At 40.7% G+C, this 16285-nt stretch overlaps 1 protein-coding gene across 7 annotated transcripts in view; it reads left to right on the top strand.

The window, feature by feature from the left end:
* The window catches only part of NCOR1 (nuclear receptor corepressor 1), a 57708-nt gene that overhangs the window by 30811 nt on the left and 10612 nt on the right, over positions 1-16285 (top strand). For all 7 annotated transcript variants that reach the window (XM_065853057.2, XM_071816895.1, XM_065853055.2 and 4 more), the window contains exons 17-36: positions 793-855; positions 1439-1578; positions 2286-2412; positions 3119-3674; positions 5334-5463; positions 5765-5960; positions 7702-7875; positions 8696-8856; positions 9248-9368; positions 9471-9572; positions 10071-10168; positions 10550-10718; positions 11246-11386; positions 12666-12749; positions 13056-13312; positions 13682-14042; positions 14554-14778; positions 14969-15178; positions 15362-15511; positions 16031-16204. In XM_065853057.2, the coding sequence (XP_065709129.1) occupies positions 793-855; positions 1439-1578; positions 2286-2412; positions 3119-3674; positions 5334-5463; positions 5765-5960; positions 7702-7875; positions 8696-8856; positions 9248-9368; positions 9471-9572; positions 10071-10168; positions 10550-10718; positions 11246-11386; positions 12666-12749; positions 13056-13312; positions 13682-14042; positions 14554-14778; positions 14969-15178; positions 15362-15511; positions 16031-16204 (3639 nt within the window). The remainder of the gene's footprint in view (positions 1-792; positions 856-1438; positions 1579-2285; positions 2413-3118; positions 3675-5333; positions 5464-5764; positions 5961-7701; positions 7876-8695; positions 8857-9247; positions 9369-9470; positions 9573-10070; positions 10169-10549; positions 10719-11245; positions 11387-12665; positions 12750-13055; positions 13313-13681; positions 14043-14553; positions 14779-14968; positions 15179-15361; positions 15512-16030; positions 16205-16285) is intronic.

Below are 16285 nucleotides of genomic sequence, written 5' to 3'. Positions count from 1 at the left end.
GAGTGGGGTTTGCTTTGGGTTTTATTTCAACCATTTTTACAGGATTTTCTGGAAAATCCAAACCAGCTTTTCAGTGGATCAGATATTATATAGTGTCTCACTTTTGTCGTTTGTTAGTGGAGTTGTTGAAGGGTCCACGTGGTGTGCTGTGCATAGTGGCAGATCTTAGGAAAAGGAAATGGAGGCTGTTGCAGCTTGATGCCATTCAGAAATTTAAACAGAATGATAGCAAAGTGAATGAAAAGGGTTTGTGTTGAATCATATTTAGTTTCCTACTTGTTTTGACTTACTCTTGCTTTGTTTTCTTTTATTTTCTCTGTTTGTCCAGTAGGAGATTCAGTAAATACAAGAATAGTAGATTCCTTGATACCCACTAACCAATAAATAACCATTTCAGTCCTTTCCACAACAGTCAGTGAAATAAAATGGAGCTAGCTTATAACATGTCGGATTGCTGCCTTTAGTAGTTGATGGTAATTATTGACAGTCTTAATACAATTTTAGCAGTAAACACATCTAAATTAGTTACAAATCTTCCTTGACAGATAATTCATCCTGGTTTTGTAGGCAGAATAGTTTTGAGCAGTTTGTTCTGCTGAGACTGGTGGTTCCTACTGTGTCTCTAACTTGGTTTAATGGAGAGTGACTACTTCCCACTGACAAGAGCAGCTTTGCCAAGTGACTTGAACAAGCCATAATGTAAATAGATTAGTTGACTATGCGATTTGCGATTGTTGCCGTAATAGTGAATCCTGGCCTGTTCTCTGATCAGTGTCTTTACTTCTCTGTCAGCTTCTACAGAGCCTGTGGAGACATCCCGCTGGACAGAGGAAGAAATGGAAGTTGCGAAGAAAGGTAAACCCTATAACGCTTTTGACTTACTTCTGAATATTTGTATTTACAAAATTACAATAATCCGCTGAATTACTGAATATGAGTGCTGTGACTTTTTTTTTCATATGGGCCACTTAGAAATGTTTGATATTGTACTAGAATGATGGAAGTCTGTGAAACAGATGTGAAGGTGTGCAAGTCATTTGTAAATTTTCAAAGTAATGTGTCTATAAGCTACAAAAATTCATTTTGTATAAGGCATTCTTTTCATAGAAAAGCTAATGGAGTTTGTAAGTTGCCTATTCATTTGGTAGATACTGCTGCCTGTAAATTTTGTGCATAAAATCAGTATTTCAGCAGAGGTGCTACATATAAGCAACAGTAAAGACTTAAGTTTGTAGGTTTCATAAGCAGACATTGAGGTTGACACAGCTTTTTTTGCTCCATGAGTAGTTATCAAAGACATTGTCATAGTGAGAGTTCTCTTAAGGGCAGCGGTACTTCTGTATCTTACCTTCCCATGGACATTTTTGTTCCATTTATTTGGGTTTGAATAGTTGAATTATTTATCATGGTAAATATTGATTCTTTTATGTTTGACCAGGCCTAGTGGAACACGGACGAAACTGGGCAGCAATTGCCAAAATGGTTGGGACGAAAAGTGAAGCTCAGTGTAAGAACTTCTACTTCAACTATAAAAGAAGGCACAATCTGGACAGCCTCCTGCAGCAGCACAAGCAGAAGGTAAGTGCAGTGCGTGTTGAATATTTCGCAGGGGAAACTTGGCGTCTTTCTGAAGTCGTTCATCACGCTTCACTAGGACCGTTTTGCAATCACCACGTTTCCTTTTCTACTTGTTTTTGTGTTGTGACATAAATCTCTTAGAAAAAGCAGCTGATGCTCAGTGACCTGTGATACTGGTCACTTCTTGCTTTAAAATGCAATAGAAAATTTTCTATCAGCTAGAACACTCGAGCCTGAAAAGTTCTTTGGTGTTCTGAAAAACATGTTCCTCTTCAGTACACCAGCAACTAGCGAAGTTCAGGTCATTGCTGTAGATCCTTGAAACACAATAAGCACTAACCTTACAGAACAGAGCAGGAGAATTGGTAGAATGTCAGGAACTGAAAGTTTTGGGCCATCTAAAGTAGAATCTTGAGTGTTGGAATCCTCTAAAATGTAGTCTTGGTCTCCTCTCACTGAAGTGAAGAACATCAGCGTCTGTTTGCTGCACTAGTTCTGTAGTCTCCCAAACGTCTTGAAACAGTGATTTGTCCCCAAACTTATTTTTGATCAGGAGCAGCAAAAGTTGGCCAGAAGTTGAAAGAGCGTGAATGAATCTGTGCTAAACAGAGATTCTGTGTCTTTCATTTCAACCTCAGACTGGTAAACATAAAAGGAAATAATACTTGCGGATTTTCAGTACAATGTCGATGTTGTGTCTCTATCAGTCTTCGCGAAGGCCCCGCGAGGAGCGAGATGTATCACAGTGTGAGAGTGTCGCTTCAACGGTGTCAGCCCAGGAGGATGAAGATATTGAAGCATCTAATGAAGAAGAGAATCCAGAAGACAGTGAAGGTAATGTTTCTGGAAAGGAAACTTGGGTGTGTGAAGAAAGGGACCTCTGTTTTGTGCCAGTTATGTGGTCAGAAAGCCGTGTTCCACTTCATAATGTTTCATACTGTGTTTCAGTTGGATCTTAGCAGTTGGCACTCACTGGAGAGGAAAAAATGCTTGTAGTATTGAAGCGCCTTAAGATGTTATTGCTCAGCATATTGAGGTGCTTTGACTGTGCTGTCATCTAGAGGGTAAACAGTCAGCACCTGCATGTCGTTCTAAGGAATGAAAGTTTTTATCAGAAGATAAGACTTGAATATAATATCTATGTTCTGGATGTTGCCATAGCCTTTCATAAATGTTCTTATTTATCTAAAAGCTATTTATAACACAATCAGGTTCATGAACTAGACTAAAAAGAGGAGGAAGGTTCGTTACTAGACGTACAAAGTCTCTGACATATGCACAAGAGTTTACTTGCGTGGCTCTCTGGAAGATCAGAGCTAGTTAAGTAGTCTTATTTCTGTAATTCCAGTCTCCCTCCTTAGCCTGTATCTGCTGATTTTTGGTTACTCTCCCTTTGGGAATCAATTCTTCAGGGCAATTGTCTTGTTGTGTTTTGGGACAGCAAACATGTATTTGATTATTCTAAAGAAGCAGTTCATCGAAGCCTAGTTAGATTTCATGAATGTTGAACCTTTATGCCAAAACTTTGGGTTTTCCCCAGGTGCTGAAAATAGTTCTGATACAGAAAGTGCTCCGTCTCCAACTCCAGCAGAACCTGCTAAACCAAGTGAAGAAACTCCATCCGAGACCGCTGCTTCAAAAGTAACCACTGAGGCGACAGCAGAACAAGAATCTACCATCAAACCTGCAATCAGCACATCTCCCTCCTTACCAGCCCAAAGCGTATCAACAGCTGAAAGTCAGAACCCTGAGCCACAGGTTAAGGAAGAAATAAATAATGAGGCAGAGGAGCCTATGGAGGTTGACAGTAGAAGGCATCCAGCTGAAGCTAAGCCTGTGATTACTCTTCCAGTCCATACCAAAGTAGAACCTGTAGAGACTGAAATGAGGCTACCAGAGAATATTCAAGTGAAAATAGAGAGTGATACCAAAGAGAGAGAGATGGAGAAACCCAAGGAAAAGTCAGAACCGGAGGAAATGGACTATAGTCTGTCACAACAAGTTAATACAGCAAGACAAGAATCCCATTCAGATAATGATTCGAGTGCCACCTGTAGTGCTGATGAGGAAGTTGATGGAGAACCTGACAGACAAGGGTGGGTTTAATTGTTTAGCATTCAAATATTGCCATCTTTAAGAAGTTGTTGAAAAAGTGGTTTTACTTAACACTGATCCAAAAACTCATCAGTAGTGACATTTTTGTTATGAGTTTCTACAAGGGAAAGAATTTCTACAGAGTCTTTGCTGGAAGTGCAACAGAGGGAAATGCTAATTTAAAATCTTGATGAAAAGCCAGAACAAGGGTCTTTTAAGGAAGGGTAAGGCAAAATTCCATGGTGATAGACAGACTGGGTAGGTAGCAAACTAGCACAACTATCCGATAAGTAAGTCAACAGTGATTGTGTAACTGCATCTGTACTGAAGTTCTTTGGTTTGGTTTTGTTAGTTTGTTACTTTTACACAATACTTAAGAGCAAATCTACACATTTGGAACTAGATCAGGAATATTTTTTATAGTGTCATTGGTTAGTGTGGGATAGTACATGGGCTCCCCGTTCCTTCTAGAGGGACACTTTGAATGTAGAGCCAAAAATTTGGGGATTGAGTTGTTTTAATGGATTCTTGCTCTCACAAACTCAGTTTAGTATAATAGAACGCATTCAAAACTCCTTGAATTTGACAGGGAAAACAGCCTGAATATCTTTAAGTAGGAGATGAAATTTGCTTTTAAAAAGATAATCTAGGGGCATAAAATATGGATATTTTAGTTACCTTTTATCATTTCATGTTTGTTTGTTGGTATAACCTTTAAGAGTCTTGTACGTAATTACTGTCATTGAACTGAACCTCTTGCAGGCCGTTAATAACGGAGTAGTGGAAGTATTCGTCACTCTTATCAGTCAGTGTCCGCAAACTAACGGGCAAGTGTCCTGAGAAATGGCTGACCTCTTTCTCCAAAGTGAACAGTGTCTTTGTGCAGACTTCCAAGTTGCTGGGAACTTGGCCCCAAACACTGCGGACAACCCCCATGAGTATACAGGGCTTTAAACGGACAATGCTGCGTGTCTGTGGAATCATGTTTTAGGGGTGGCTGAGAGCTCTGATGATATTTGAAGTGTTTTTAGCGTTCTGTTGGTGCAGTTCCTGTGTAACCGCAGCGTAGCATCGCAGCCGGTGCCTCCTCCCTCCCAGTGCTCTTAATATATATGCCATAATAAGGATAGACATTAGATGTCAAAAGTATCAGTGTGATTGTTCTGCTGTGGTCTTTGGAAGGGTGCAGTTGATGGTGTTCCTGTACTTTCTGGCTTCTTCAGACATCTTCTTTCCGCTTCACAAATGTATTAGCCCTCCATGTGAAAGCAGTCTATTGTATACTATTTATTTGTTTCCTGTGGACTAAATATATCTAGTGTTTCCTATCTATTTTTTCAAAGCGTTCATTATAGAGAAGGCTACATTCTTGCAGAACTGTGCGTATAGCAACAGCATACCTGAATTTCTACTATTGGAGATTTGGAACACTTTCGGTATTTCTGTGTATTATAGAAATACAGCAGCATCTGTTACCTGTTCCACCAGATGTGCTTTGGGACAAAACGCAACATGATTTTGATTTTTCATCTGTTTGTTTGGTGTGTTAAGTATGTTGTTTTTTTGAAGTTGGGATGCATACTTTTGCCTGTAAATTTAAGATGTTTAATCTTGGTCTTTTTGGTGATGTTTTTCCCTTCCTTCTGTCTCTCTTTTTCCAGTATCTTCAGCAGAGAGTCAAAGCCCTCACTGTTAAATCCCACCGGATCAATACTGGTATCATCCACCATAAAGCAAGGGCAGATGGACCTACAACAACTTCACCACCGAGCTGCTGTCATACCACCTATGGTATGGGTGTTTTAAGTGATATTTGAAGGAGTATCTGTTGTCCCTACAACTAGTTGCAACACTGAAGTAGAAAAAAAAGTGTGTGTATATATATATCTATATAATTTGTTTTGTTATCCTGCTACTTTTGAGGGGGAAATTAATTTAAGTACAAACCAAGTAATAGCTGAAAAGCAGGTGTGTGCTGTTTGAAACACTCCTACATGGACTGCAGCCGCTGCAGCGAGGCACTGAACAAGACAGTTATTTAGGAAGTACCCATGTTAACGTACCTGATGTTAACACCTTCCTGTCCTTGCAGGTGTCTTGCAGTCCCTGTACCGTTCCTGTTGGAACACCAGTGAGTGGTTACGCGCTGTATCAACGGCACATTAAAGCGATGCACGAGTCGGCGCTGCTGGAGGAGCAACGCCAGAGGCAAGAGCAGCTGGACATGGAGTATCGAAGTGCTGTGAGCCCTTGTGGCACTTCCAAGAGCCCTAACGTGGAGTGGGAAGGTATACACTTTCACATCTGCATTTTATGCCCATGTGTTACACTGCTGCCTCATTTAATAATGAAAGTGTAGCGTACCAATAATTAACTGTTACTTTCTGATGGCACTTGGTGGAGGGAACCTGGCTACTATACAGATTCTGCTGTGGTCACGATGTTGGAGAACTAACTGGTTCCGTGTGGGTGAAATCCCCAGATGAGTTGTTCCTACAGGGAGAGGTGCAGAAAGATGAGGAGTGCAGGTGAGAGGCCCCAGGTAACCGTGTGTTCTGGGGGAGCCCCTTCCAGAAGCTTAAGGTGAAGATGGGAGAGAATTGTTGAAGGAGCATGAGCACAACTGAAAGGAATGTTTTACTGCACTGGAGTGGACATTGCGCCTTGGAGCAGGGCACAGAAGTCTGGTAGAACTGTCACGCTCCAGCCTGTATGGCCGCAGAAGGGCGATGTGAAACGTTCTTTCTCTTGGGAATATGATGGTTTGTTGTTTTTATATAGAGAGAGGATACTCGGAGGCAGGGTTTGAACTGTACGCTGATCTGGATTTGTGTTTCTTGAATGTGATTTTCAGTCCAGAACAAGGCTAGAACTGCTCACAGATCCTGTCAGCTTGACTAAATAATCTGTTACCGTTGCTGGTTACAGAAAAGTGATTCAGATGGACAGTGTATGTTACATAATCCACATGACTGCATAAGAGCCTATGGGTGCATTTATTAGCTTTCATTAGGCATTCATAGTATACTTTCTACTCATCTATATTGTCTATATTTTCATACCTTGAACTGAAATTATTTTAATTCTATCAACAGCTTGCAAATTGCAAACAGCTTAGCAGAAGATGCCTTTTTTTTCTGTGCAAGAAAAGTGTAACCTATGGGAGGCCCAGTTCTGTACTGTGTAACTTTTACCTCAACTTTCTTTACTAGAGAAGAAATAGGTCCACAAACTGTACATTGTAACAGGGAAGTAAACCCAGTGAGATTAATATGCTGAATGTTACGAGATATCATCATGGTTGCATAATTATGCATTTTTAGGTTTTATGTTCTCATGCATTGTTTCTGTTGTCCCCACATATATAATATGCATAAGAATTTAAAATTATATTATGAAAATGCTTCACCTTAATTACTTTTACCTAAGTAAAATGAAAGACACGTAACCATTTTTTTTCCTTTTAAAATTGTGAGAAGGGTGCTTGTAGATTTGTGGTGGAGAAGGTAAGACTGTGGTTTCTGGAAGTTGCTTCTTTAGGTGGAAAGTCTGAGGTTGCTTAAAAGTACCATTTAACTGAAATGCTACCTGAACTTGGCACCGGCATTGCAGTATTATGAAGTGTGGGAAAGTTCTGGGGTGAAGCCTCTGCCAGCAGAAATCAAGGTGGTTATTGAGGGAGACAGAGAGGGAGGGATACGCGGTTAATGGAAATGGGTTCTACAAGCCTGGACGTCTTAATCTGAAAACAAGAAGGGACTGAGATGTCATCAGGTCATTACAGCAGCTGCTTCCCAGGATATACTGTGCACATGAAGCTTGTCCACCAACTGCTGTGTGCAGCAGAGAACCCACAGACCGTTAAAAACCTTGTACTGCGCAGGTCAGAACGCTGCCCATGTCGCGTACCTGATGAGTACACCTGACATTGGAGTAGGGCATTTGTTAAAATTGTGCTGTAAACTGGACTGTTTGACTCCAGTTTCTAATCCTGGGTTCTTTTCTTTCTGCTGACTTTAACCTTTGCAGGAAAACCGGTGGCCTACATGCCTTACGCTGAAGTCAAGCGAGCGATAGAGCAGGAAGCACAAGTGCAAAGCACAGCAACAAGGTCAGCGTCGCCGTACAGGCTCTCTCCAAGAGAAGTCAATAAAGCCTCTCCCCAGCCTGACATGAATGCAGCTCGCTATAGTGTCCCACCAGGTAAAGACTTCGTTATGGATCGTACAGAAAGCTGCTGGTATCCTTGGCATTATTTTCACACTGTAATTGCTTCATATTATAGCCAGAATGTTTTATAAAGCAGTGAAATAACTAAAAAACAATCTGAATTCTGAAACTTGGATTGTTGCTTTTCCCTTCAGAGTGTAATCACAGAATCACAGAATGTCTCTGGATGGCAGCACAGCCTCTGGCGTGTCAGCCACTCCTCCCAGCTTGGTGTCATCAGCAAACTTGCTGACAGTCACTCTATTCCCTCATCCAAATCATTGATGAATATATTGAATAATATAGGCCCCAGTACTGACCCTTGAGGCACTGCACTGGATCCAGGCCTCCAACTGCACTCCACCCCATTGACCATGACTCTCTGGCTTCTTCCCTTCAGCCAGACAAGACAAAACCAGGGAAGCTTAGATTATACTTGACTCAGTTGCATTCCATTTTAAAAATAAGAACTTTCTTTAAAAACAGGAAAACAACAAAAAACTTGAATGTACCCTGGGTTTCTATTTTCAAAAGGTACTTTCCAGAGTCTGCACTTATGCAGTGCAGCTTTTGCCATTTCTTTTTGAACTTTGATGCAGGGTTAGATGTTCTGCATTCAGTTTCTATTTATAACATACATTGGGACAGAGTGAATTTTGGAGCTGTAACCACGGCTACAGAGCTTTTGGGTGTTGTGAGGCGATTCCCATCAGAAATTGTCAGGTGAACTGTGCTGTTTCTGTTCTTCTTGTCTCTTAACAACTCATAGAGCTGCAACAGACTGTAATGCTTAATGTACAATCTTTCCCCCAAGTTCTCCAGCCAGCACCTCACCAAGTAATAACCAACATACCTGAGGGAGTCCGCCTTCCAACCACCAGACCCACCAGACCACCACCTCCACTCATTCCATCCTCCAAGACAAGTGTACCATCAGAAAAGCCTTCCTTCATCATGGGAGGCTCAATCTCACAAGTAAGAGAATTATTATTTGAAAGTCTGTGCTTACGTAATTTTTTTGCCCTTTCACCAACTTTCAACGCCTTGTACTCAGTTACGTGTTCCCGGCATTAACGCTTCAGACCTGTACGTGCCATCTCTGAAAGTCCAGGAATTACAGGTGCCTCAGAAAATAGAACATGGTGCGGTTATTGGCATTTAGTAGCATGGTTGAGGATGTCCAGCTGAGGTGAACTCCAGACTAATGGCGACACTGCACTCCTGGTGTTCTGCACTGTCATATTTGCAGTGCTGTACTGTAGCATTCTAAGACAGGGTCATAGCAGTATTAGCATTCTGCTTTCAATGTAGATGTGAATCTTCATTCCAGAAACAAGAATTAACATAATATTACTTGTTGTTTCAGGGAACACCTGGCACTTACTTAACATCCCATAGTCAAGCTTCCTACACCCAAGAAAATGCAAAGCCATCAGTGGGTTCTATTTCTCTTGGGCTGCCAAGGCAGCAGGAGTCAGCCAAATCTGGTAAGAAAATAAAAGCCGACATGTCTTATATAGACTATTTAATGACTCATAATTAAAGAAAAAAAAAACAACCTTTTTATTTGTATTTTTTCTTCTGAGTAGCTTCCCTGCCCTATATCAAACAAGAAGAATTCTCTCCCAGAAGTCAGAATTCCCAGCCTGAGGGACTCCTCGTCAGGGCACAACATGAAAGTGTGGTGCGAGGTAAAGAAAGGCATGCAAATTAAGAAATTTTGTCAGAGCCTGATGAAACGGCGAGAATTAACTTCTAGAACTCAAACTGCTGAAGTGTTGTATTTAAGTATTGTATGATAAATCTGCTCCCTGTGTCCGAGACCTGTATTTGTAGCTAGCTCCTCTTGTCTGTGTGCCTCATTTAAAAACTTATTTCAAGGCATGCCAGTTTCAAAATTAAGTTGTTCTCTAGAGCACGGCAGAGCAATACACGTGAAATATCCAAATACATCAAAAGAAAAGAGGCTAAATACCATGGATTAATGGTTTCACGTGCTGGAAAAGACTTCTAGTCTGCAAAATACTTTTAAAAGAGGAAATAGTTTAACTACCTCAAATGCATGTTGTTAAACTGAAATCATCCCTGTATTTTAGTGTAAACCAACAGTTCTAACTAGTGTTTTTAATTATTTCAAGTAGAGTAGCTACTTTTCTTTCTTATTCTCTTATTTATCAATTGCAAATCAGGTACCACAACAATACAGGAGGGAAGTATAACACGAGGAACTCCAACTAATAAAGTTTCTGTTGAGACCATTCCTTCTTTGAGAGGCTCCATAACTCAGGTATTCTTCCCCTTACTGAGAAGGCTGTAGCAAACATATTTAAATTATCACCGTGAATGTATTTGCATGTCTGAAAAATTGAATTAATATCACTGCCTCAAAAAAAAATAAATTCAGCATTACCATTTTTTCGTCTTCATGCATACAAGTCTTTAAACTTTTTAAATAAAACCACCAGAGCCTTTGCTACACCGAACTGGCGGCTTGTTAGCAACTTCCATGAAAACAGCGTCACACCTGAGTTCAAGTATTAACTGTAACCAGTCTTGCACAGATTGGTTTTCTAGATCTAAAACATGTTTTGTCCCCTCCCCCCTTCACTGCTCCCTATTCTCTTAAATAAAAACATATGTTCTGAATTATATTTGATTTTAAACGCAGGGTACGCCAGCTCTGTCCCAGTCCGGCATAGCAGCTGATGCGTTGTTGAAGGGAACAATCACCCGGCTGGCTACAGAAGACAGCAGCCCAGAAAAGTGCCGAGAGGAAGCTTCAGCCAAAGGCCATGTTATTTATGAAGGCAAAAGTGGGCATATTTTATCTTACGATAGTGAGTATTTATATATTCTCCCTAATTAAAGTCAAGGCTGCAGCAAGTTCTGCTGAAGTACATCTGCTCCCAAATGGATAGTTCTGACCCCAGGCACTGAGGTACTGTCTAGGAGAAGTATTGACCTGCACGTGTTTTTGTGCCTGTGTTCTGAGGAGTCTTCTGTACTATGTATGCAAAATATAGTTAAACTATTTCATTTTTCTGGTGTTTATTTCCAATTTGTCATGGAATATTTTTATTTGAGAGGTTAAACAGCCAAGTTCAAAATGATCTGTATTAAAATTTTTTAAGGTATCGTTTAACTATGAACTTTAATTGAAACACTGATAAATGATTAACTGTTTGAACAAATATGTTTGTAACAAACCACAAAAGATCTTTTTAAGGATGAGTCTTAATGTTACAATGTTACATTGAAGTTGTGTTGTTGAAGTATTAATGACTTAAGTTCTCAGTAAGTGTAATGCTTGTGTGTGTGTCTTGCCATCCACATTCCCTAACCACACTGTTTTAAATTTTGCCAGCTATTAAAAATGTTCGTGAAGGAACAAGGAGTCCAAGAACTGCTCATGAGATTGGTTTAAAGAGAAGCTATGATACAATGGAAGGAAATATAAAGCAAGGAATGTCCATGCGGGAGTCTCCGGTGTCTGCGCCGCTGGAAGGTAAAACAGCTCCTTCCAAGGTGTTCAGTGTTATATCAATGCAAAAGGTTTGGATAAAAGAGTATTTAGTGTTATTTTATGGAGCAGACTAAAAGAGAAATTAGGTCTAAATCTTACACTGCTAACCCAATCCAGGTAATAACCATGACAGTTAAAGCATGCTGGGAGTATGACTGAAGTACACACTAGTTTTCCTTTTTGGATTTGCTGGTGTTACAATAACAGTTCAGGTAGCTCTTACTCCTCTTGGTAGATCTGACATTGTTCACAGTCTCAGCGGGTTGTGGCACCAAGTCCCACTGGCCTGGACTCCATGGATACAACCCTTAGTTAAATAGTGCTCTCGGCCATGGCACACGCTCTTGGGAACACGTTGGTGTGACCTTTTGCATCCCTGCAATAAACCTCTTGTGTTATGCCAAGCTGAAGACCTGCACAGCTGCCGTATCCTGCCCAAGGGCATCCCTAGTATTATTCTGATTTAATAAACTGTAATCAAACTGAACCTGCAAAGGTCAAGTCAGGCTATTATATGCCTAAACTACAGGCTATTAGTCCTTAAGTGCATTTTGTCCCATCTTTGGGTAGCCCTTAAAGGCCATTTTGTGTACATTTTCATCAGATGGAACAACAGGAATAAGAGGTTTTTAGACTGTATATAGAAATGCAGTCTTGGCTTTAAGTTGCTGATGCATTTGGCTCATGTTCGAACTCTTGTGGTGTATGAGAAGCTGCTCTGATGCTGTTACGCTGCATCGAGTCACTCAGACACATTTTCCATCCTCAAACTGTGGAGAATTATGAGTTCTTTGGGGGCTTAATTTAGATTCCTACTGTAGGAACAGTAAATTCAGCTCTTCCCAGATGATTCAATATGAACTTTGATTAAATTGGAGGATCCCGAGGTATATTTCGAGGTGGGTTTTTTTCTTCCATTTCCCATCATTAATGCCTTTCTGTACTGGGTAAGGAAACTGAACTGCAGTGTGGGACAAGAGTTAAGCTTAATTATAAAAAATGCCTTGAGTTTTCTAAATATGTTAAAACTTGCAACTATGTAATAGCGTGAATACTTGAACTGAAAAATATTTTTTGAGGGCAGGATGGTGTTTCTAACATGTTGATACAATTACTGGCACACTGGTGCTGGACCCTCTGGGCACTACTGTGGTACAGATAATATCTGTAATATATGTAATAAGGAGGAGGGGGGTTGTTGTTTTGGGGTTTTTTTTGAACACTTGTTTAATTCTTTAAATTATGTTTGTTTTAATTTTAGGTTTAATATGCCGTGCACTGCCTAGGGGTAGCCCACACGCTGAACTAAAAGAGAGAACAGTGTTGTCTGGCTCTATAATGCAAGGTAAAGTATTGCAAGTTTAAAAGCCAAGCATTAATGACATCTCCAAAAATGTGGATTTTTGAACCTTTGAACTCTTAGTAACAATGGTAGCTGTGTTAAAGGTGGAGCTTGTTTTATTAAACATGTTTTCAGAGCATAAATCAGCAGCTTTTTGTACTAAAAGCTACTGTGTAAACAGAGCATTTATTTTCCTTTTGGAAAATAGACTCTTTTTAATATGGATACTTGGTAATTAGCACTCTGCTTATGGAAACAGAGACTTAGTCGTATTAATACCAGTGATGTGACTCTTGCTTTCTATAAAAGGCACACCAAGAGCAACAGCTGAAAGTTTTGAAGAAGGCTTGAAATACCCCAAACAGATTAAGAGAGAGTCCCCTCCCATAAGGACATTTGAAGGAGCCATTACTAAGGGGAAACCATATGATGGAGTCACGACTATAAAAGAAATGGGTCGTTCCATCCATGAAATTCCACGACAGGACCTATTAAGCCAGGAGAGTCGCAAGACTCCTGAAATGGTGCAGGCGACCAGGCCAATCATCGAAGGCTCCATATCTCAGGTAAAAACAAAAGGCGCTCTAGACTCAAACAGTTGCTTACAGACTCAGTAATGAATCCATTCAGGATATTTGAATAACGACAAATGGGGGGAGTTGTTTTGTTTTAAGAAAGTTGCCAACTTGTAAAGCTTAAAAATATTTTCTGCGTATTAGAAAAATCCTGACACTTTGCCTGTAGGGAACAGGGTTGCAAGCAAATATGAGAGAACTGACAAGTAACGATCATTAAGATCCAGTTATATTCTGCACTGATGTGGTAGAAGCAATGAACTATGATATCAGCAGCGCAATAATGTTGTTTGTTCGTTTATTTTAGCAGGAGTGAAACATGGGCAGGATAACCTTACCTGATCTTTCTCTCCTTTTCAGGGCACACCCATAAAATATGAAAGCAATTCTGGCCAGTCTGCCATCAAACACAATGTAAAATCTTTAATCACTGGACCAAGCAAGCTACCCCGTGGAATGCCCCAGCTGGAAATGGTGCCAGAAAACGTGAAGGTGGTGGAGCGAGGAAAATACGAAGATGTGAAGACCGGGGATGCAGTACGTTCCCGTCACACGTCAGTAGTCAGCTCTGGTCCCTCTGTCCTCAGGTCAACTCTTCATGAAACTCCTAAATCACAGCTGAGCCCTGGGATTTATGATGATACCAATGCTCGGAGGACACCTGTGAACTATCAGAGTCCAATGTCTAGGAGTTCACCCATGATGAACAGAGTTAGTGAGGGTACGTTATTAGCTATCCAGAGTAAGACAAATTTCAGTAATTTAAACTGCTTTCTGTAACCCATTCTACGTTATTCTAATGCCTTCCCTCATTTTGGAGGGTGGCTAACAGGAATTTTAGAAGGCTCTAAGATGTTAATTGGAATAAGAAAATGAAAATCTGTTGCATTGTAATGTGGAGGTGGGAAGGCAATTCAATGTCAATGTGCGTTTGATTACAAATCAGGTTCAGAGTGTTACCTACAAGGGTAATGGTTTAAGGGCAGAAGCTATTAGTGAACTATAGAGGTATATAGATGAGGAAGGTAATATGGTGAAGTGTAAGCAATCTTCGTTTTAGGATTTAGATTTTTCACTGGAAATAGTTTGTGATATAAAATATTCTCTGTGATTTATTGTATCAGATTGCAAGTTCCTCTAGGATGTTCCTTGGGAGCCAGTGTATACTTACAGCTGAATTTTCTGTGGAAAAAATGTGCATTTAATTAATTTGGGTTTTTCATTGGTTTTAGGTGGAATATCTTCTGGGAAGCCAGCAAACCATGAAAGGAAAAACACACTTACTCCAACACAGAGGGAGAGCGTGCCAGCAAAATCTCCAGTCCCGGGGGTTGATCCCGTAGTGACTCACAGTCCTTTTGACCCTCATCACAGAGGAGCAACTCCTGAAGTCTATAGGAGTCACCTCCCTCCTCATTTAGATCCTGCTATGCCATTTCACAGGGCTCTAGATCCTGGTAAATATGTTTGTGTTGGGTTGCTTTTAGTTTTAAAAATATTCTATGCTTTGATGCACAAAGAAGATTTGACACTGGCTAGATAGAAGTGATAGCACTTCTCACTGAAGCTTGTGTAACTATCTGAAACTTTGATTTGATAGCACCCATACTGATTACTAAATCTGCTTTTTCCCTCCCTCACCCTCAGCTGCTGCTGCTTACCTGTTCCAAAGGCAGCTCTCACCCACCCCAGGCTACCCCAGTCAGTATCAGCTTTACGCAATGGAGAACACACGGCAGACAATCCTAAACGACTACATTACCTCACAGCAGATGCAAGTCAATTTACGTCCTGATGTAACAAGAGGATTATCTCCTAGAGAGCAAACATTAGCTCTCCCGTATGCAGGAGCAAGAGGTATGCCTGTGTCTTTCTGATGTTCTTGAAGGGTGTGTTTTGGATGTGCGGTGTGGCTTGGTTGATTTGTTTGTTTTGTTGCTGCTTGTAAATACATGTGTACGTACAGATGGATGCATCCATACATGTGGACCATCAGTCTGTCCTTGAATGGCCATTCTTACGTGTGTCATCTCCTGACAGGAATTATTGACCTGAACAACATGGCTCCCACTATCTTAGTGCCTCATCCTGGAGGTACAAGCACACCGCCCATGGAGAGAATCACCTATATTCCCGGTACCCAGCTGACGTTCCCTCCCAGGCCTTACAATCCTGCTTCTCTGTCACCAGGTACGAGCTCTTAGGATTTGGTGATGTCTCTAATCCTCTGACATGCTGAGATAATCGGCCATCTTTATTTAGCTTTCATTAATGTCACGTTTTGTTGTTTTCTCAGGTGATGCTTTTTGCATGCACATCTCACTTGGATAGCAAATATTTTCTTAATGATATCCTTTAGAGTTACATTAACAGCTGAAAGAGCCCTGAAAAATTCAGAATTTGCCTCATTTGGTCAGGTCTTTGTAGTCCCTTGATTATGATTTCGCTAACCTCATATTACATGTGTTGAAGGGTGGAGTTTGGGTCTATAAGCTGTCTAGTTTCTAAGTGTATAGAAACCACTTTAGTAAAAAGCCAATGAGCCTTCCACTGTCACTGAATGTTAAGTTTTTGTGTTCCTGGGTAAGTGGATAATAGTCTTGAATGGAATGAAAAGGTATTTGGGCAGAATATACTGGCAAGTGTTTGTAACAAATTGTGCTTGACTGTCTCTTTTTGCTACTCCATTTTATCTTGTGGACCTTCCAGGACACCCTACACACCTGGCAGCTTCTGCAGCTGCAAATGCTGAAAGGGAACGGGAAAGGGAGAGGGAGAAGGAACGGGAAAGGGAGAGGGAACGTGAGCGAGAGCGGGAAAGAGAACGGGAACGAGAGAGGGAGAGAATAGCTTCAGTCCCTGCTGAACTTTATCTTCGACCAGGTGAGTGCACATTGCTACATTTGGATCATTTGTCCCATTGACTGTAACTGCTCATTTTCTATAGCCACTGTTAGCAACACA

This window comes from Patagioenas fasciata, chromosome 19 (genome assembly GCF_037038585.1).
Source record: "Patagioenas fasciata isolate bPatFas1 chromosome 19, bPatFas1.hap1, whole genome shotgun sequence".
Taxonomy (NCBI): Eukaryota; Metazoa; Chordata; class Aves; order Columbiformes; family Columbidae; genus Patagioenas; species Patagioenas fasciata.
The sequence above is the reverse complement of the archived record's forward strand: the minus strand, read 5'-3'. Positions and strand labels throughout refer to the sequence as shown.